The sequence below is a fragment of the Amblyraja radiata genome, chromosome 13 (genome assembly GCF_010909765.2).
Source record: "Amblyraja radiata isolate CabotCenter1 chromosome 13, sAmbRad1.1.pri, whole genome shotgun sequence".
In the NCBI taxonomy this organism is placed as follows: Eukaryota; Metazoa; Chordata; class Chondrichthyes; order Rajiformes; family Rajidae; genus Amblyraja; species Amblyraja radiata.
The window spans coordinates 12502714-12524717 of record NC_045968.1 but is presented as its reverse complement, the minus strand read 5'-3'; the positions used below and the strand labels follow the sequence as shown (position 1 = coordinate 12524717).

General features: G+C 41.1%; 1 protein-coding gene across 1 annotated transcript; it reads right to left on the bottom strand.

Moving 5' to 3' along the window:
• Nucleotides 1-10149: 10149 nt before the first annotated feature.
• c13h3orf33 (chromosome 13 C3orf33 homolog) lies at nt 10150-18285 on the bottom strand. Its single transcript, XM_033031245.1, has 5 exons — nt 18100-18285; nt 16582-16641; nt 13604-13757; nt 12222-12382; nt 10150-10663 (listed from the first exon to the last, which is right to left on the bottom strand). Exons 1-5 carry the CDS (start codon nt 18181-18183, stop codon nt 10391-10393), a joined length of 732 nt encoding a protein of 243 aa, XP_032887136.1. The 5' UTR covers nt 18184-18285; the 3' UTR covers nt 10150-10390.
• Nucleotides 18286-22004: the final 3719 nt, after the last annotated feature.

Below are 22004 nucleotides of genomic sequence, written 5' to 3'. Positions count from 1 at the left end.
AGCATTTGATAAGGTCCCACATAGGAGATTAGTGGGCAAAATTAGGGCACATGGTATTGGGGGTAGAGTGCTGACATGGATAGAGAAGTGGTTGGCAGACAGGAAACAAAGAGTAGGGATTAACGGGCCCCTTTCAGAATGGCAGGCAGTGACTAGTGGGGTACTGCAAGGCTCGGTGCTGGGACCGCATCTATTTACAATATACATCAATTATATGGATGAAGGGATTCAAAGTAACATTAGCAAATTTGCAGATGACACAAAGCTGGGTGGCAGTGTAACTGTGAGGAGGATGCTATGAGAATGCAGGTTGACTTGGACAGGTCAGGTCACAGAGTGGGCAGATGCATGGCAGATGAAGTTTAATGCAGATAAATGTGAGGTTATCCACTTTGGTAGCAAAAACAGGAAGGCAGATTACTATCTAAATGGCGTCAAGTTGGGAAAAGGAGAAGTACAACGGGATCCGGGGGTCCTTGTTCATCAGTCTATGAAAGTAAGCATGCAGGTACAGCAGGCAGTGAAGAAAGCGAATGGCATGTTGGCCTTTATAACAAGAGGAATATAGGAGCAAAGAGGTCCTTCTGCAGCTGTACAGAGCCCTAGTGAGACCACACCTGGAGTATTGTGTGCAGTTTTGGTCACCTAATTTGAGGAAGGACATTCTTGCTATTGAGGGAGTCCAGCGTAGGTTTACAAGGTTCATTCCCGGGATGGCAGGACTGTCAAATGCTGAGAGAATGGAGCAGCTGGGCTTGTACACTCTGGAGTTTAGAAGGATGAGAGGATATCTCATTGAAACATATAAGATTGTTACGGGTTTGGACACGCTAGAGGCAGGAAACATGTTCCTGATGTTGGGGGAGTCCAGAACCAGGGGCCCACAGTTTAAGAATAAGGAGTAAGCCATTTAGAACGGAGACAAGGAAACACTTTTTCTCACAGAGAGTTGTGAGTCTGTGGAATTCTCTGCCTCAGAGGGCGGTGGAGGCAGATTCTCTGGATGCTTTCAAGAGAGAGCTAGATAGGGCTCTTAAAAATAGCGGAGTCAGGGGATTTGGGGAGAAGGCAGGAACGGGGTACTGATTGGGGATGATCAGTCATGATCACATTGAATGGCGGTGCTGGCTCGAAGGGCTGAATGGCTTACTCCTGCACCCATTGTCTATTGAAATTATAAACTAAATTATATGAAATAAAAATACTTTATGAGGTGTTTAAGACTTATGCTAGATTGTCTCTTCTTCCTGGAGGAAAAGCTGCATGCAATTTCCCACATTTGTTGAATTGTCCATTTGAGATAGGAGATAGGGAACCCATCATGAAAGAAATGAGGTTGAGCTTCACAGCGCCAGACGGGTTAAATCCTGACCTCAGGTGCTGTCTTTATGGAGTTTGCATCAAAGATCCTATCCGCTATAAGATCTTTGGTTTGCATGGTCTCCTTGACTGTTTGGGATTCGTCCAAGTGCTCTGGTTGCCCCCACATCCAAAAGATGTGTAGGTAATTGGTTAATTGGCCGTTGTAAACCGTCCCCAAGAGTGGTAGAATTTAGGGAAGATAATGAGAATGAGGAGAGAATAAGAAATGAGATAATATAGGACTTGTGGCACAGACATGATGGGGCAAATCTATGATACCATGATGATGATCTATGATTCTATGACATTTAAACTACTTGAAATTAAGCCATCTCGTGATAAAATCCATTATCCGCCTACATCACATTAAAAATAATTGCAAATTTTACCTTATGGTTTAACTATAAAACACTTTGACCAGTTATATTGCTTATTAATGCACGGAAAGATTGTTTGTGTTCTGCTGTAGCATGCATGTTTGAAACTTGTGGTTTTACCTTATGGTTTGACCCGTTCTATTGTTTACTAATTTATTGAAAGATTGTTTATGCTCTGGTAAATCATGCATGCTTGATGTTGCAGAACATACATTCTTAAGAGAAAATAGTTGTTTGGGTTAATTGAGTTTTATTTTACTTTTTCATCGAGGTAAAGTTTTTGAATGGATGCCATGGTTTCAGTCCCACCTCCCCGGCTTCTAACTGCCCATGGCTGGATAGGTCAAAGTCTTTTACGCTCACTAATCAGCTTTCAATACACCTTCCATTTCGAATATTTCCACCAATGGGAACAAACAAACGCAGCTTTCGTCATAGTTATTAGCACAACAATCAAGTCTTTTGTTTTTTGTGTGTGTTCACGTTGGATTTCTTGTAGAAAAGCTGGAACCTTATCTATTTACATCTGAAAGAACTGCTTAGCAAACACAGCTTCTCCCAAGTCTGTTTGCTTTATACCTATACATTTACAGTTGTTCTACAATTCATTACCTTTTATTCTAAATGTGTTCTCAAAATCAATTATTATTTTGTTTATTTCAGTCTATCCCTTACTGTTTTTATCCTGTGTTATAGTTGGTTGCTAGGAGATAAGAGCATGCGTCGAATCACCTTGCAATCTTCTCTAACCATCTTGAATGGGATTATCTGTCCAGAATGCTGAACCGGGAGAATATAAACAGATTTAAAACACTTTGTTGGTGTAATTGATACATTAATTACATCAATGCATGTAATTGATGCAACCGCAGCTTTTTCAATAACATATTTTAAATGAACAAAGCAACCGAACACGTTGTGTTTTGTAAACCTGTATCTACAGAACTTTGTGTAGAAAGGAACTGCAGATGCTGGTTTAAACCGAAGATATACACAAAATGCTGGAGTAATTCAACGGGACAGGCAGCATCTCTGGAGAGAATGGGTGACGTTTCGGTCTGAAGAAGGGTCTCGTCCTGAAACGTCACCCATTCCTCTCCAGAGATGCTGCCTGTCCCGCTGAGTTACTCTAGCTTTTTGTGACTATCTCTGCAGAACCTTGTGTCTCTTCACTAATCAAGAATTTATTGCAATGATGCAATATATGAACATGCTATAAAACCACCCGTCTGAAGGGTCCGGATCCGAAACGCCGTTTATCCATTCCTTCCACAAATACTGCCTGACCCGCTGAGTTCCTCCAGCACTTTTTGTTTGTTTTCCAGTATCTACAGTTCCTTGTGTTCCTGATAAATCTATCAGTAGTGCGCCTCAATATTCTCGCATTATATGTTCGCTAAATGTAAGTAAAGCGCTTCAAAAAGTTAATGATTAATCATTTTAGCCAGTAAAATGTGCAACAATCCGAAGCCATGCACTTGCCCTTCAAGCTCCACCTATCTGTGGCAATCGGGACATCCTGCAAAGGACTCCAGTCACCACAGAACCCACAGCAAGTCACAGTATAGGCCTGTAAATGAAAGACCCTGCAGATTTTATATATTATAAAAAATGCTGGAAACCAATGCCAAAAGTGGTTCCCTGCATTTTCATAATGCACTGTAATAATGAGCATGGGGATTGACATTTTTGAGATGAATGCTGGAGTACAGATTGGCTGCAATTAGAATAGTCATTTCGTTCTGGGCACCACATCTCTCTAAAGTTATATTGAGTTTTGGTGGCCACAAAGCATAAATTTAGCAGAATGCTATGGGGCCAAAAGGTTTAAATAAGAGAACAGGTTTCATCAACTTGATTTGAATTGCTGTCAAGTATTAAATACTGCAGTTAATTTACCATTTAAATTAATATTAGAACATACTTTTCCACACAAACAGTAGTGGTAATGGTCATAAAGTCTCACAGCACATAAACAGGCCCACCATGTCCACACTGACCAACCCAATCTCAGTACAGAATTACTATGGACTTGTATACTTACTTACTTACTGCCTATTATGCCTCCTGGCATGTACACTCCTGACTGTTCTGGGCTAGCTTTTGGATCATACTCCAAGTCAGGTCCATTGTTTTCATTTCCTCCTCTACAGTTCGACACCAGGTGGTTTTGGGTCTCCCTCTTTTCCTTTTCCCTTTCGGTGTCCAGTGCAGGGCTATTCTTGGGATGCTGTCTGGTACATTCATCCTAGCATCTGTCGATAGCCCTGGAAGTCCATCACGCCCAGTAGTGTTGATTCCTTCAGTTGCTGTTTACATAACATATTTGTTTTACGAGACAGGATTCTTAGCCCTGTGCTCAACCTCCAACCTGGAGGACCAGTGGATCGCTTTTCGTCTCGCCTCTACCCTTCGACCTGCATGGGAGACCCTAACAGGAGACGAATCTCCCGCTGGCATAGCTCTAGGGGTCACTGAGACACACAAGCTCCCCGACCATGACAAGGTTGCCATCCAACGGGGAGGGACTTTGTATAAGGTTACACTAAAGTCACACTACTTTGGCTTGCACTATTATAGTCTGGTTATCTTGAATAACTGACAATTTGTTGTATTACAGTTTACTGTATTGTTTAGTTACTGTCTGGACCACCTATTAATTCTGGAGATGCTGACAAGGTCCACACATACCTATGATATAAATTAAACTCTCAGACGCAATGGTTTGTGCTTAACTTTGTGGAGTTGACTTCGCCAAGACATGTTGCAAATGTATGGCATAATGCTTTTAACTGCCAGCTTTACAAGATCTTCAAGAAGAAATATGCGAGAATAGGGATCAGAAATTCTTGACTCACCTCTCTGCCTTACAGGATTATATACAAAGTTATCACTGATCAAGTCAAATCTTTTCTGAGACAGATCAGACCCAACAGGACGGCTATTCAGGTATAAAGTGCACGATGGGGGAGTAGTCATTTGTTTTGTCAGCTTGGACCAATAGGTTCTTGATCACATATGCTCATAGTGGGTGTGCTCTTCAAAAAGGGGTTTGGAGATAGAATCTGCAAATGGAAATGATCTGGAACGAATTGGATAGGTAGGAAAACCTCCCAATCAAATCTTGAGTTAAGCAAGAGTGTCCTCTCGTCTCCGTCTTGTTTGTGTGTTGTATCAAAACCTTGTACTAAGTCCCAGATATACGAGTCACTCTGGTCAAAGCCTCCGTTTGTAGATAACATCATTGCCCTCTGTTTGGATCTACCAGAGAACTAAATATATTATTAAGTCAGATGGCATGGAACTTGGTGAGATCCCTGAAGATGATTCTAGAATTCCCATGCCTCTTTATGGACAGTGTACACTCGTCATGGTGCCTGGGTGATGTTTAGTTTAGAGATACAGTGTGCAAACAGGCCCTTCGGCCCACTGGGTCCGCACCGAACAGCGATCCCCGAATATTAACACTATCCTACACACACTAGGGAGTTTTTACAATTACCAAACCAATTTACCTGTACGTCTTTGGAGTGTGGGAGGAAGCCGAAGATATGAGAAAACCCATGTGGTCACGGGGAGAACGTACAAAGTACATACAGACAGCTCCTATAGTCAGGATCGAACCCGGGTCTCCAGCGCTGCAAGCGCTGTAAGGCAGCAACTCTACCGCTGCGCCACTGTGCTTGATGGATGAAGTGAATGTTTAAGAATGCAAATAGAGTTGAGTGAAGTAACTTGCATTATCCTGGCTGCTACAGTTTGACCGACACACAACTAGGTAAGTGTTGCAAATCACTGGAGGAAAACTGCCGAAAATGATTTATCTGTGAAAATGTAAATTTTTATGTATAGCACAATGCTTTTCACTAGCAGCATATTCATTTAAAACACTTGATAACATCTATTTAAAACACTTGATACCAATTTCAATTCTTCAACACTGAAAACAGCTGAATTGCTTACAGCTCAACCGATTAGTATCTAACGGCATAAACTCCCAAAAGCAAAACTCAGCTACAACTCTCTCTTCCTCTACATCATTCAAAATAATCAGAACTATTCAACTATGAAGGATACAAATTATGACTTGGTCTTTGTGAGGAAAAAAACAATTTGTCATTGCTAAAAGTATGTGCAAGTACCACTATTAGTTGGACTCACCTTCATGTATTCATTTTCACACATCATTTGAAGCAGATAGATTTTTATGCATTTAGCGCTGGTCATCACTGATGAATTTCTCTTCATTGTTTTACCTGGATGTCAGATTGTGCTTCTTCCACCTACCACCTGAGAGGTGGTATCAAAAGCGGCGGCTGTTTGTAAAGAAAAGGCTTAGTGGGCTGGAACTGCCTTCTTCTCAATGTGGTTTAATAATTATCTTCACTGGGCAACTACAGTGTTTGTTGGCCAGTCTAGTATCTCCACTGTGTTATTTGCACCATATGCTGAATATTGGAATAGTGTTCTTTGAAGCTCTCTTACTCTGGAGCTGCAGTTTGCTGCCATTTGAACAGGATACACTGGCGTGTCATTAACTACTTCTGAACTGCATGTGCTTTGGGTGAGGGAAGCAAAAACAATCATAGATCCTCATAATGTTGCTATAAATTTAATTGATGTCTGTAATGTGTGAGACTTGCTCCAAATGTTTTTAAATATGGTCCAGATACAACGTAGCATATTCAGCATAGGAGCTGGCTCTTCTGCCCACAATATCTGTGCCTAACACGATGCCAAGTTAAACCAGTCTCCTCTACTTGCATGTGATCCATATCCCTTCACACCCATGTGCCTATCCTAAAGCCTTTCGAATGTCACTATCATATCAGCTTTCACTGTGGTTGCAATGCGGATCAGGCGCCTACCACTCTGCGTAAATGAACTTTGCCCTGCACATCTCCTATAAACATTCTGTGGAGTGTAGCGGCGCCTAACGGCAGCGTCTCGACTGCAGTCCGTCTGTCTTTTTTTCATTTTTTGTCTCGTTAAATGTATGTTCTTGATTCTAGTTTTATTATTTATTAGCTGTGTATATGTGGGGGGTGGGGAACCGTTTAATCTCTTCCCTGTACTGGGACCCGACTTTTTCCGTCAGGTCTCAGATGACGTTGGGCCTAACATCGTGGAGCCGGAGGCGGCCTCCAACCGGAACGAACCTGAGAGCTCTAGTCGCGGAGCCTGCGGACTCGCCATCGCGGAGCTGGCCGGCTTCGGAGCGGGAAGAGCTGTGGTGGTGCGCGGCTGCAACCCGACTTCGGAGCTTCAGAGGCTCCGGCCGCAGGCCCGGTGGACAGGAACATAGGGAGTTTGCAGGACCCTAGTGGGAGACCACTTTTCGGAGCTCCCGCAATGGCAACTTCTTCCGCCAGAATCGCGGGGTTTAAAGGACTCGGAGCGGGGCTTAACATCGCCCGGCACGGCTTAATGGCCGCGGGACCTACCATCTCCTGCCGTGCAGTCTGAAGAAGGGGATGATTACGGAGTCAAAAACATTTGTCTACCTTCAGATATTTCTACTTTACCCAAACTGTTCTTGAACCTTGATCTTGTTCTTGAAAATTGATAGGACTGGTCGGCACTTTTGTACTTTGTCAGTGCCAACACGTGGTGACATTTGTGTACTGCCTAGGATTGCAAAACAAAGCATTTCACTGTACCTAGGTACCCCAGGTACATGTGATAAAATCATTCATTCAATCTGATGATGAAACTTTGCAGTGCCACTGCCATGTCCTTCTGGTTCTCAAAATATTTCTTGAGAAACATCCTATGATACAAACTCATGGATTTGTGAATTTCTCTTCTTTGGTTACCTGGGTTTCTGATTTGTCACAAATATGCTAATTTGCTTCTCATGATCTTCACAGCTAACATGAAATTTTAATGTCTGCTGAAATACTCAACTGTCCATGAGATACTGTTTAAAATTCACTTGTAAACAAGTCAAATAACTGCCCACAAGAGCACATTGAAGCATTTGCAATGGAACTGAACAAAATAAGAAACTGCTACAGTGGTCTGTAGACCATTAATCCTTCCAGTCTCACTAGTCTCAGCTATGTGGCTGAGATTTACCAAGCACGTCGGTCCTATCGCAGGATACAGAATTAAGCATAATCTGCAGGGAGGGTGAAAAAATAAACATTGCAGCAGGTGTCGCTCCCTTAAGTGTCCTAATTTATAGCTGTTATTATACAATTATTTTTAATTTACTTCAAAGTAAATTCTTCAAATTATTTGCAAAACAGCAGTTACAGTGTGTTTTTTGATCTTTGGTCTGATTTTTTCAATCTTTTCCCTTTTTTTGCATACTTCACTTTAGTTGCTTAAATGATGCAGTGTTCTTGAGCTGTAGTTAGTATTACTCTCTGAAGAATCTCTCTCTCTCTCTCTCTCTCTCTCAAGAGAGAAGCAAATGGACAGACGCAGAGACATACCTGATCAATGATCTCCCTTCATTTTCCAAATCTGTAAATTCTGAAGAATCCGAGAAGAAAAACCACCAACAGTTAGTAAAAAAATGTGCAAGTGAGTACAGATGTAGTGCAGGAAAATAGAAGAACTATTCCTGCGATTCAAAGGACTTTACAGGATAATTCAGGAAGCATTGTAAACATTCAGTTGCAGGGATACTAGTATTTCTCGATCATCATGAAAAGAGGTCCCCATCTATAAAAGCATACCATTTCAAACTCCAGATAGCACTATTATAGTACGTGGCAAAACAACTAGGTCTAAATGGCTCTATAGTTGTTCACTGCCATATGTACAAGTATGATGGGATACAGCTAAATATGAAAACCTTGCTTGCAGCAGCATCACAGACATAGGCTCAGACAGACACCATAAACACATTATTTATAAATAACAAACAATTCCGCAGGACAGTAACAATAAAAAAAATTGTGCAAAAAAAAACACGAGTGCAAAATGCAATTGGATAATGGTAGAGCAAGAGATGATCCATAGTGCTCCATTGTTCAGTAGGATTAGGGTTGTGTAGGTTGGTTCAAGAACCAGATGTTTGAAGGAAAGTAGCTGTTCCTGAACCTGGTGCTGTACGACTTTAGGCTTACCCTGATGGTAGTAGTGAAAAGAGAGCATTTCCCAGTTGGTGGCACCCTTAATAAGTGCTGCCTTTTTGAGGCAGTGCCTCGTGTAGATACTTTCGATGGTGGGTAAGATAGTGCCTATGTTTGAGAGAGCAGAATCCACCACGCCCTGTAGTCTGTTGCATTTCTGAGCATTGGAATTGGCATACCAGACTTTTAATCATCTAGTCAGGATATATTCTACAGTACATCTGTAGAGGATTGTTAGTGGAGTCAATGAAATGCCAAAACTGCCGGCATACCATCTTTGTGATTACATCTATGTACTGGGCCCAAGACAAATTCAAGATGTTGTTATACGAGAATTTTGCCTGACCCATCGCGCTATCTTTAAAGCCCGTAGCGCTGTGGCCGGTAGCATTATATTTAGAACCATAGCGCTGCACCCGACAGCGCTTTGTTTAAATTTCCACGCGCTAAGCGGACAGCGCCGTTTAAAACTTTGCACGCCCAGTTTGTAGCACTGTGTGTATTACCTTTGCGCGCCAAGTCTGTAGCGCTATGTGTATTGCTTTGCGCGCCAAGTCTGCAGCTGATAGCACTATTGTTTTACCTTGCGCACCAAGTCTGCGGCTGATTGCGCTTTGTTTCCGGGGGGGGGGGGGGGGAGCAGCACTATTGGCCAGGACTTACCAGCAGTCATTTCAATAAATTATTTCTGCCTGTATGATGGCAGGTGCCGGTAAGCCATAAGGTGGTTCTTGATGAAAGGGGTTCACCGACGGGCTGGGTTGCAATCAGCGCCGCGGACGGAGGCCGAGAGAGGGGGAGGTGTGCTGCTGTAAGACGGGCCCCCGCGCATACCAAGATAAGTATTGTTTTTGTTTTCTCTCTCGTATCAATAAAACTGCTTTGTAACTTAACGGACAAATGTGCCTTTTTTCTGTTCTACTAGTCAGATCCTTGAACCTGTTCCATTGTAACAGATGTTAACGCCCAGGAATTTGAAGCTGCTAACTGTCTCCACCACTGGCCCAATGAAAACTGCCGTGTGCTAAACCAATTTCCCCTTTCTGAAGGCAACCATTAATTCCTTGTTGACATTGAATAAGAGGTTGTTGTTACAGCACCACTCAAGCATGTGTGTATATCTTACAGAAGCAAAGAACTGCAGATGCTGGTCAGTATACTTATCTTGGAGGATTTACCAAATAAATTAGTTGGGTCTCTTGTGAGTGTCTTTGTATACAGCCTTCACAGTGTAAATTATGTATATCATTGTTCTCGGTTAATGGTACCTTCACTCAAGTAGAGGGTAATCATAAATGGAAAATACTATGGTGAAACAGCAGAGCTCATGGAGTGCAATATACACAGGCTTTGTTTATTGTAGCAAGTCAATGTACAGTTTAGAAAAGTGAACAATAATTTCCATTTCTGAATAAACCAGAAAAATAAAATAACACCTTGCATAGCAATAAATGGGTCTATGTATCTTAAACAAGATAACAAATTGTGATAGTGTAATGATATTGAAACTTATACATTCAACAATTAGATTTATATCATAGTTCACAAAATGTTTCCACAAAGGATTTATTTGTTTCTGAATGACTTGACCCATGAAAGTAGATTATTCAAATGGTGAAAAATATTAGAATTCTGTACATTATTTGAGACTTTTTCCAATATTGTAGGCTCTTTCCAGATGCCTTTACCTGTTTTTTGCGCCTTCATTTCTGCTTTAAGCAATTTTGTCTGTAGCCTCCAGTACAGTTTGGGATTAGAGTGTAAGCCTTCGATTTTTACGGCTCGCCCAAGACCTTTCTTCAAAATCTCTTCATTTAGGCTCACTGAGAAAATTGAACCCTTAAAGACAGAAATAACAACTAAACTACTTTTTGTCTCACACTTGAAAAATATTATATGGCTTTAATAAATAATTTCTTCAGACTTGATAATATTATGTGATGAGGTCCAATGGTGTTGGAATTAGTATGATCTCCGTGTAAACATAAGAAATATATACATTGAAGCATTTCAAATCATGCTGTTACAGTGGAATTATGCATTATTTTCTTAAATAAATAAATTAGTTTACAGATCATAAGGGATAGAAGTAGAATTAGGCCATTCGGCCCATCAAGTCGACTCTGCCATTCAATCATGGCTAATCTAGCCCTCCTAACCCCATTCCCCTGCCTTCTCCCCATAACCTCTGACACCTGTACTAATCAAGAATCTATCTATCTTTGCCTTAAAAATATCCACTGACTTGGCCTCCACAGCCTTCAATGGCAAAGAATTCCACAGAATCACCACCAGATAAATGGTCTTTAGTGAATGGGAGGAAAGTCGCCAAAAGTTGGAAGAAAAGAGTACCTTTAATGTTCACAACGCTTCTGTACTGGGGAGACCAAACATGGACAGGGAGAAACTTTGTTGAACATTTCCGTTAAGTCCACAAACCTGACCCTAATATTTTGGTGGCTGACTCATTTCAAATCTCACTTTAAAAACATTTGGGTGTAGCGGCCTGGACGAGATCAGGAAAAGGCCAGACGTCAGGCAGGTTCAGAAGTAGTTTAATGAAGTCTCGAGAACACACTGCACCTCAGCGAGCAGGACCTGGGAAACCCCTTGGACATCCCTGTCCCTCAAGAACCGAGGGGGATGACCCAAGGAGTGGCCTAACCCCCAGGGACCGCCACATGGACCAGTTAGACTTGGTTTTGTAACAATTTGTACTATTTGTCCAATGTATCTGCGAGAATCTGCATAGTTACTGTAATGACAAACCCTTTTGCATGGCACATATTACAAGCAATTATTCCTCAAGCATGTTATGTGAACACATACAATTTTTCTCAATGCTATTATTTCTTTAATGTTTATACATTTGAATGACTGGACAATTTATTTTTGAGCAAAGGTGCATCTGAATTAACAACAGTCTGGCAGTGTAGTCAGAAGATAAAATTATGGCTGTTGCAAATTTAAAATAATTCAATTGAAACCTTTAAAAAATGTATTAACAATCCTGTGCTCTGATCCAAGATGGGCGCCCAAGCCGGGCAAATCTTCGTGTGTTAGTCACAGAAGTGGATCTGCGATCAAGCTTTACAATGGGTCCACTCTTTTAAATCTTACACTGTGGATGGCTCCATTGAAATCATGCATTGTCTTTCCGCTGACTGGTAAGCATGCAACAAAAGCTTTTCACTATACCTCGGTGCACGTGACAATAAACTAAACTCAACTCAACTGTGGGCAGCTTTAAGTTCCAACATTACAGAAGAACCTAATATTTCAGTAGCCCTCCCAGCTTTAAAAACAGCCAAGCACTATTTGGATGCTCGTCATAATCTTTTTGCACCATTCTAATGAAACAAAAAATAGGAAAACATTCTTCTAAAATATTATTTACCTTGTTTAATTTCACCATGCAATCAACAAAAGAATTATCCCGTGCCAAAAGCTGAAACCAAATAACGTGGGGAGATTTTACTTGCTCGGTTAACCAGGTTCTGCCTTCATCGGTCATTTGCAAGCCCGCCAACCTAACCATCAGGAGACCATCCGATTGCCCTGAGGAAAGTGGAAGTGTTTCTTTACAAGACCAGGCAAAGTAAATGAAAACATATCACACCTTCAAGCAAAACCATTTACCAGACTATATTCGTCCAAATCAGCTCTGGTTATATACTCAATGCCATGAATTCTGGTTCAAGATAACATTCGGTGGGCTGAAGGGCTTGTTTTCATGCTGTAATCAATCTCCAATCAATGCATGTAACCATGCTCCAATCAATCAAAAAACAACACGCATTGCATTGCTACTATATTACAGATGAACAGCTCTAATATTCACATGACCAATGTTGAAAAAATCTACAAAGCCAGGACATTCAGGACCAACAATGGTCAAAGAGAATGCTAACAGTCAACTGTGTTTCAGTTTGTCACACATTCATGCAAGTCAGAACGTTGAACGTTCCATTCTGGAGCCAGGACAACAGCCCAGTGCAGTGATGGTCCACTCCATTTTTAGAGCTGCTGTTAGGTGCTGAGATAGCCTGAAAATACACCTGTTAACTCTCTTAAGTGGACGTTCAAGGCTTCACGGCAATGATCTGGTGACAGGCAGATTTGTCCATTATCCAGGCTAATATTTATCCGGTCATCACTGATATCGAAACATTTCCAAATCTTGTTTCATGGATGCTTGCTGCGAACAACTTGATGTTTTGTGCATTAATGCCAAATTCCAATTTATTGGCTGTAAAGTGTTGCTCCGGTTGTAAAGTACCGCTGAAAGGATGCTATTTAAAAATAAGTTTTTATTTTGCTCTCTTTCTTTCTGCTCTAAAATTGAGGCTCCAAATTGTATTTTAATTTCATAGAAATCAAGTTGCTTTCTTGATCTAACAATGTCCCAGAATTTAAAAATCTGCTGAAATTAAAGGCATAACCTACCTATCAAAGACGTTTCAACAGCAGTATCAAATAGATCAGTTATACTTACAACTGAGTTGTAAACTGTGCGATCACATCATTACAATTCCAAACTTAGACAAGCTTAAATCTATTGTTTACAATTTTTTTGCATAGAAACACATTACTTTCATTGTCTAAATCCGTTCAAGTGAGTCCTATACTGCCACTAGATTAATTTTACGAAATGTTCATTAAATATTAACATTAGCCATATTCAGTCACTTGTAGAAGACAATAAGCAATGTTTCAAATTTTATTCAGTACTTCTGCAGTTTAAACATGCTAAGTGTATGCCATTAAGTATTTACTCACATTTTCTTTGCAGAGATGAAATAAAAGGAAGGTAAATAGGAATATGTTCAATTTCTAGTCCATTTTCTGTTACTTGATGTATTCTCCCTCGAAGCTTAATACTTTTATCAATAAAATTATTAGGTATCTCCAAGACACTTGTAAATTTAGTCATCTATTAAGATGAAGGAAAATGAACTTTCATTATTCATCAGATTGTTTTATTTTATATTCAAGTGGCTACTGTATAAAATTATAGAGCATCAACTTTTCATACATTATGTAGTGAGTGTGAGTTATAAACAAAGGTAGTTTTGTAAATGCACCAGATCGCCCAGCATGTTATCTGACAATAGTAATGTCAGAAACAATGTGTCGTATACAGTGTGCAACTGTGTGGAAAATACAGTGCCCTCCTTAATGTTTGGGACAAAGACCCATCATTTATGTATTTGCCTCTTTACTCCACAATTTGAGATTTGTAGTAGAAAAAAATCACATGTGGTTAAAGTGCACATTGTCAGATTTTATTAAAGGCCATTTTTATACATTTTGGTTTCACCATGTAGAAATCACAGCTATGTTTATACATAGTCCCCCCCATTTCAGGGCACCATAATGTTTGGAACACAGCAATGTAATGTAAATGAAAGTAGTCATGTTTAGTATTTTATTGGATATCCTTTGCATGCAATGACTGCTTGAAGTCTGCCATTCATAGACATCACCAGTTGCTGGGTGTCTTCTCTGGTGATACTCTGCCAGGCCTGTATTGCAGCCATCTTTAGCTTATGTTTGTTTTGGGGGCTAGTACCCTTCAGTTTTCTCTTCAGCACATAAAAGACATGCTCAATTGGGTTCAGATTGGGTGATTGACTTGGCCACTCAAGAATTTACCATTTTTTAAGCTTTGAAAAACGCCTTTGTTGCTTTAGCAGTATGTTTTGGATCATTACCTTGCTGTAGAATGAACCACCGGCCAATGGGTTTTGAGGCATTTGTTTGAACTTGAACAGATAGGATGTGTCTACACTTCAGAATTCATTATGCTACTACCATCAGCAGTTGGATCATCTATGAAGATAAGTGAGCCAGTACCTTCAGCAGCCATACATGCCCAGGCCATAACACCCCTACCACTGTGTTTCACAGATGAGGTGGTATGCTTTGGATCTTGGACAGTTCCTTTTCTCCTCCATACTTTACTCTTGCCATCACTCTGATATAAGTTAATCTTCGTCTCATCTGTCCACAAGACCTTTTTCCAGAACTGTGGTTGCTCTTTTAAGTACTTCTTGGCAAACTGTAACCTGGCCATACTATTTTTGCAGCTAACCAATGATTTGCATCTTGCAGTGTAGCCTCTGTATATAATAATAATAATAATAATAATAATATATTTTATTGTCATTGCACATGTGCAACGAGATTTGGTATGCAGCTTCCATCCGATGTCATAACTTAAATAAGTAATAACATTTAGATTTAGATACCCCGAGAACATGGTTTGTAAAAAGAACATTAAAACAGTCTATTTCTGTTCATAAAGTCTTTTGCGGACATTGGTCATTGACAAATCAACACCCGACTCCTGAAGAGTGTTTCTGATCTGTTGGACAGGTGTTTGGGGATTTTGCTTTATTATAGAGACAATTCTTCTGACATCAGTTGTGGTCTTCCTTAGCCTGCCAGTCCCTTTGCGATAAATAAGCTCACCAGTGCTCTCTTTCTTCTTAATGATGTTCCAAACAGTCGATTTTGGTAAGCCTAAGGTTTGGCTGATGTTTCTAACAGTTTTATTCTTGTTTCTCAGTCTCATAATGACTTCTTTGACTTTCATTGACACAACTTTGGTCCTCATGTTGATAAACAGCAATAAAAATTTCCAAAGGTGATGGAAAGACTAGGTGCTGAGAACTCTCTTTTACCTGCATTAAAGAGGCAATTAAATACACCTGAGCAGTTACAAACACCTGTGAAGCTATGTGTCCCAAACATTATGGTGCCCTGAAATGGGGGGACTATGTATAAACATAGTAATTTCTACATGGTGAAACCAAAATGTGTAAAGGTACCCTTTAATAAAATCTGACAATGTGCACTTTAACCACGTGTGATTTTTTCTATTACAAATCTCAAATTGTGGAGTACAGAGGCAAATAAATAAATGATGGATCTTTGTCCCAAAATGGAGGGCACTGTCTGTACATGCTTGCCAGATTAAAACAATAAAAGTTTGATTGCCATAAATTAAGAAATTCTATGGGAATTCATTTTGATGGAAGAGCTAGAGAAATTAAAACGTGTTACTCATTTTTATACTGCAAAGCAGAGCTAACAAATTAGAGCATCTGGCACAGTGAAAGTGCATTGCCTCTACAAATAACACAAACTGGAACATTTTAACACAAAGAGACCATCTTTGAATACAAATCTCCATTCATAATAATAATAATAATAATAATACATTTTATTTATGGGCGCCTTTCAAGAGTCTCAAGGACACCTTACAAAAATTTAGCAAGGAGAGGAAAAACATGTAAGCGGAATGAAATAAATAGTAGACATGACTAGTACACAAATTAAAGACAGAATTCAATTCAAAACACACTCCTTTCTTCAGAAGGGTCTCGACCTGAAACGTCACCTGTTCTTTTTCTCCGGAGATGTTGCCTGTCCCGTTGATTTATACAAATATCTGGTTGTTTTGGTGTCAGTGCATAACGAAATACTCTTGAGAAGTCCATGTCAAATTGGTACTATAACAACATTTAAAAGTCATTTGCACTGGCACACATGGATAAGAAAGGTTTAGAGGGATATAGACCAAATGCCGGCAACTGGGACCAGTGTAGATGAGACGGTTTGGTCAGCATGGGCAAGTTTTTCTGAAGGCATACTGTATGATTCTAACGACATGCCGGGTATGTTAGTGACACAGACAAACAGGTGGTTTCTCACTAACTTTGGTTGAAACATGAAATTCCAGGACCACTTACTAGTCTGACGCTTCTGCCCAACATCACGATTCCGATCACTACCAGGCCTGTGGTGATGGTCTAAAAGCACAAGCGGAGAAACCAGATGATGAGAAAAGATCCACTAATGCTGACCTTCTGCTAAACACCACCACTCCACCTCAAATTACAATATAGCCTTCATCACTTGCTCCACAAATCTGCCAATCACACCCCATCCCTCACCTCAATAAGATCTTTGGGGATTTGACAGGCTAGATGCAGGAAAAATGTTCCCGATGGTGGGGGAGACCAGAACCAGGGGTCACAGTTTTAGAATAAAAGGTAGGCCATTTAGGACTGAGATGAGGAAAGAAGTTTTCACCCAGACAGTTGTGAATCCTTGGAATTATCTGCCACAGAAGGCAGTGGAAGCTAATTCACTGGATGTTTTCAAGAGATGGCTCTGAGGACTAACAGGATCAAGGGATATGGGGAGAAAGCAGGAACAGGGTACTGATTTTGGATGATCAGCCATGATCATATTGAATGGCGGTGCTGCCTCGAAGGCCTGAATGGCCTACTCCTGCACCTATTTTCTATGTTTTTATGGTCAATCCCTCTTCTCCCATCAGGCTGCTGGTACTGAAGTTTGAAAATGCATTTCTCCAGATCCAGGAACAATTTCTCTTCCAGCTGTTATCAAGCACCTGAACAGTCCTCTCATCATCAGTCCTTACCTCCCATCTACCTCACTGGAGACCTTTGAACTTTCCTTAATTGTACTTTATTGGACTTCAATGTTATGTCTTTTCTAAATGCTGGACCCTTTATTGTTTATCATTGCACTGTGGACAGCTTAATTGATTGTATTCATGTATAGACTTTTTCCTGAATGGATAGCAAGCAAACAAGCTTTTCACTGTATCTCAGTACACATGAGAATAGAAAACAAAACAACTTGCCGGGCTTTGTCCCACCCCCAACTTTCTTTATCAGTTTTCCAAACCCCAACTCCATTAGACCGAAGAAGGGTCCCGAGCCGAAATGTCACCTGTTGTTGCATCAATCCAGTGCAGGCGCCATATATCCCATTTGACTACATAGTACCCAGCAAAGATACTAGAGGAGCTATAATCTTTGGTACCCAGTCTGTATAAGACCATAAGACGCAGGAACAGACTTAGGTCATTCAGCCCATCTGCTCTGCTATTCCATCATGGCTGATCTATTTTCCCTCTCAACCCCATTCTCCTGCCATTGACGCCTTCAACCTATAAATGAAAGAAACCAACGTGGAAACTTCTATAATCATAATGTCCAGGTTTAAAAAATGTTTTATAAACTTGGAGTACTGCCTTTCACTTTGCTGTGAGGCAATTTAATACATTTAATCCCCATTTTTGGAAAATTATTCCTGAGGAGAGGATATGCCCGACCCGCTGAGTTCTCCCAGCACTTTTTGTGCAAAATAACTCCTCCCCTCACAGTGCCGCCATTTTACAGCAGCTCGACCTCTGCAGGAACGTGAAGAGTCCCCCCCCGTCCCCCCCTTCGTACCCGCACGGCTTGAAGGTGCCCGTCCACAAACTGCACGGCGCTACCCAGAGTGGAGCCGAGCGAGTTGGAGCCGCGGTCAGACATGTTGTCTCCACCGCGGGCGGGAAGCGATGGACAACCACCAAGGCGCGCGCTCGCGCTCGCTCCCGACTGCCCCCGCCCCCCCCCCCCCCCCCCAGCGCGCGTGCGCGCTCGCTCGCTCCCGACCAAAGAGCTCCGACTGCCCCCGCCCCCCCAGCGCGCGTGCGCGCTCGCTCCCGACCACGTGCACCGCGTTACAAGGGCATGCGGCGCGCTCCCGACCAGGACTCTCGCTGATTGGTCATCCTCAACACGTCATCAGATGGTTGGGGGAGCGGGGGAAGCTTACAGTTTCCACCAAAGATCCCACCGAACTTCATAGAGCCAAGCTAATTTGTTAGCTCTGCTTTGCAGTCGAAAAATGAGTAACACGTTTTCATTTCTCCGCTCTATGATCTTTGGTTCCCACTATAAATAGCCGTCATAAAGACAATGTGGTACAGTGTGGAAGAAGCCCCTTTGGTCCAACTTGTCCACACCTACCAACATACCCCAAACAGCACGAGTACCACCTGCGCGCATTTGGTCCATATCCCTCTAAACACTGTCTAACTGTTTCTTAAACGGGATAGTCCCTGCACCAACTACCTCCTATGTGTGAAAAAGTTACCCCTCAGATTCCTATTAAATCTTTTCCCCTTTACCTTAAATCTATGTCCTCTGGTTCTTGATTCACCTACTCTGGGCAAGAGACTGTGCATCTACCCGATCTATTCCTTTCATGATTTCATACCTCTATAAGATCACCCCTCATTCTCCTGCGCTCCAAGGAATAGAGTCCCAGCCTACTCAACCTCTCCCTATAGCTCAGTCTAGTCCTGGTCAAAATCACTATGGTCAAAAATGGTTTGCATATCGGGCCAATAGATCTGTGGATGATGCAGTCAATCTGGGCCTGCACTTCATTCTACAGCACCTAGACCGGCCATCGTAGAGTCTGTTCTCACCTTCTCCATCATGGTCTGGTTTGGCTCAGCCACCAAGCACGACACCTGGAGGCTGCAGCGAATCTTCCGATCAGCAGAGAAGGTTATTGGCTGCAACCTTCCCTCCATTGATGAACTGTACACTGCAAGGGCCAGGAAGCGAGCGGGCAAGATCATCTGTGACCCCTCTCACCATGGCCGCAAGCTCTTTGAATCACTTCCCTCTGGAAGGCGACCCCGGATATGTCGACATTTCGTTCAGACCGAAAGGTCTGAATGACAAATAAAGGATTCAATTCAATTCAATTCAAAGCTGCCACAGCCAGACATAAAAACAGTTTTTATCCACAAGTAGTTGCTCTACTCAACAGCCAAAATCTGTAGCCGCCCTGGTATTTTGTTGGTTCACATGCTTGAACAATGGTGTTTTATCATTAATGTTTTATTATTATTAATGTTTATAGTGTTTTCTGAGTCATTCGTAACTGTCACTGTATGTCATGTTGTTACTTGTGGGCGGAGCATCAAGGCAAATTCCTTGTATGCGAATACTTGGCCAATAAACTTATTTATCTACCTGCAACTCCACCTTCAAGGAACCATGCACCTGCACTTCTAGATCACTCTGCTCTGCAACCCTCCCTAAAGCCCTACCATTCATTGTGTCGGTACTGCCCATGTTAGACTTCCCAAAATACAACACCTTGCATTTCTCTATCAGCCATCATTCCATCAACCATTTCTCAGTCCACCTGGCCAATCGATCAAGATCCTGCTGCAATTTTTCACAACCATCTTCACTATCTGGAAAACTATCCATTTGACTAACTTCCGACACACAAGTGGATCTACCATCCAGGGTCCCGACTTGAAACGTCACCATGAAGAACAAGATGCCGGTAAATTAATTGCTGAATATAGCAGAAAATATTTAGCTACTGAACACACTAAATATAATCTGACTCCCATATTTTCAAAAGGAAGTCTCCCCATGCCAATGGTAAAATCGTTCAAAAAGTTATTTTCATTAAGTTGGAAAAAATGCAGAAGAGCTGCACCGGGATGTTGGCCAGGTGGAGAAATTGAATAGGCTATGACATTTTTTTATTTGAAGTGTAGGAGGCCAAAGGGTGATCTTATAGAGATACAGTCTCTTCCCCCCCCCCCCAAGAATAATTTAAGAGGAACCTCAGGGGCAACATTTCCTCGCAGAGGGTTGTCTGTATATGATACAATTGCCATAGAAAGTTATAGAAGTGGACACAATCACAATCATCTATCTCTTTGATGACCCACGGATTATCCTTGATCGGGCTTTGTTGCCTTTACCTTGCACTAAACGTTATTCCCTTATCATGTATCCATACACTGTAAATGGATCGACTGTAATGTATTGTCTTTCTGCTGACACACAAAAAGCTTTTAACTGTACCTCTGTACACGTGACCTCACTGCTTTCATGCATAATTGTCTTTAAAGTATATCAAATTAATTTTGAAAGTTTCTAGCAATTGCCTACAATTGGTTGTGAGTTACCTCTTTGTTAACTAACTTTCAAAATCAATCATAAACATGCAAAAGAAAAATATTTAAATTGTTGAGAATTCAAAATGCATCAATGCATCCCAGTAAATTGAGTAAAGGTCCACTGATTTGCACGACACCCTTGGTTCCAGAGCCTTGCTGGATTATCCGTTTTGTTGGTTCAGAGATTGCAGCCTCAGAGTTGAACGGGTACAGGGACAGTCAGCCAAGATGCCGGCCTGCACAATCGACTATGGGAACGGATCTGCCAGCTCCTTCAGGGCCAGAGTTCCAGAGTTCCGGCCGTAGGGGGCAAATCGACCTGCCGATTGACCGCAGGAGTCCCGATGAGGTCGAGATCGGTACCACAATTTTGGAGAGACTTCTGGATTAGAAATGTCACCGACAGAAATGGAGATCAATAACAAAAGGAAAGTTTTTTTCACCCCATAAAGAATTGAGTAGGTTTGTGGAAAGCAAAATACCACCTGGAGCTATGTTGGATATTAATTACAGATCCATGTTATTTAACACTGTAATTCTCCTAAAGCAATAAACATGTTTGCGACAGGGAAAAGTTACCAGCAAGTCTGAAGAGTCCAAATGGTAGTACAAAAATTAAAAAAAATGAATCTCTGTGGTAATAACAAGAACAAATTGAATAGATTAATGAATAGAATAATTCAAGATGTTTTAAGATTTGTTTTTATGATTTAAATAAAGCAAATCACAATGTGGCAATCAGCATAAATTATTCAGTTTGTTTAAATTCAAGTAGGTTTTTGTCACTATAATGTTCTTCTGAAACTGATGATCAAATGCTTCTGCTGCTATGCTTGCATATTGTTTCCTCAGATATAACTTGGATTTTTTTTCACATTTCATTACATCAGAATGCCATAAAACAGTCCACATCCAATTAATTATTTTGTCACTGTTATGTTACCAGATAAAGTAGCTAATTCTAACGTTGCATTCTTCCATAAACAGCCAATGAGTTGAATGAACACTTCATCTTTTGCTGGAGCTTTTGATGAAAGATGAAAGTTGTTGAGAACTTCACGACAACTTCAAACTTTACTTCAAATGATTCCATGATATATTTCACAACCACCGAAAAAAAAAGATATGGTTCTTGATTTAACACCTCATTTGAAAGATCATATCTCCATGGTGACCCACTAGATTAATGTGCTCAAAGCCTGGACAGATAGTTGAATCACAAACATTGGATTGAATTGATTACCATATGATAACGCAGTTCCTTCAGTTAAAAGAATAAGAGCATTTCACTGTTGGAATCTTGTTTTCATTCGACAATTTTTATATTGAAAAAGGCATTATGGAAATTAAAATAACTAGACGGACAATAGA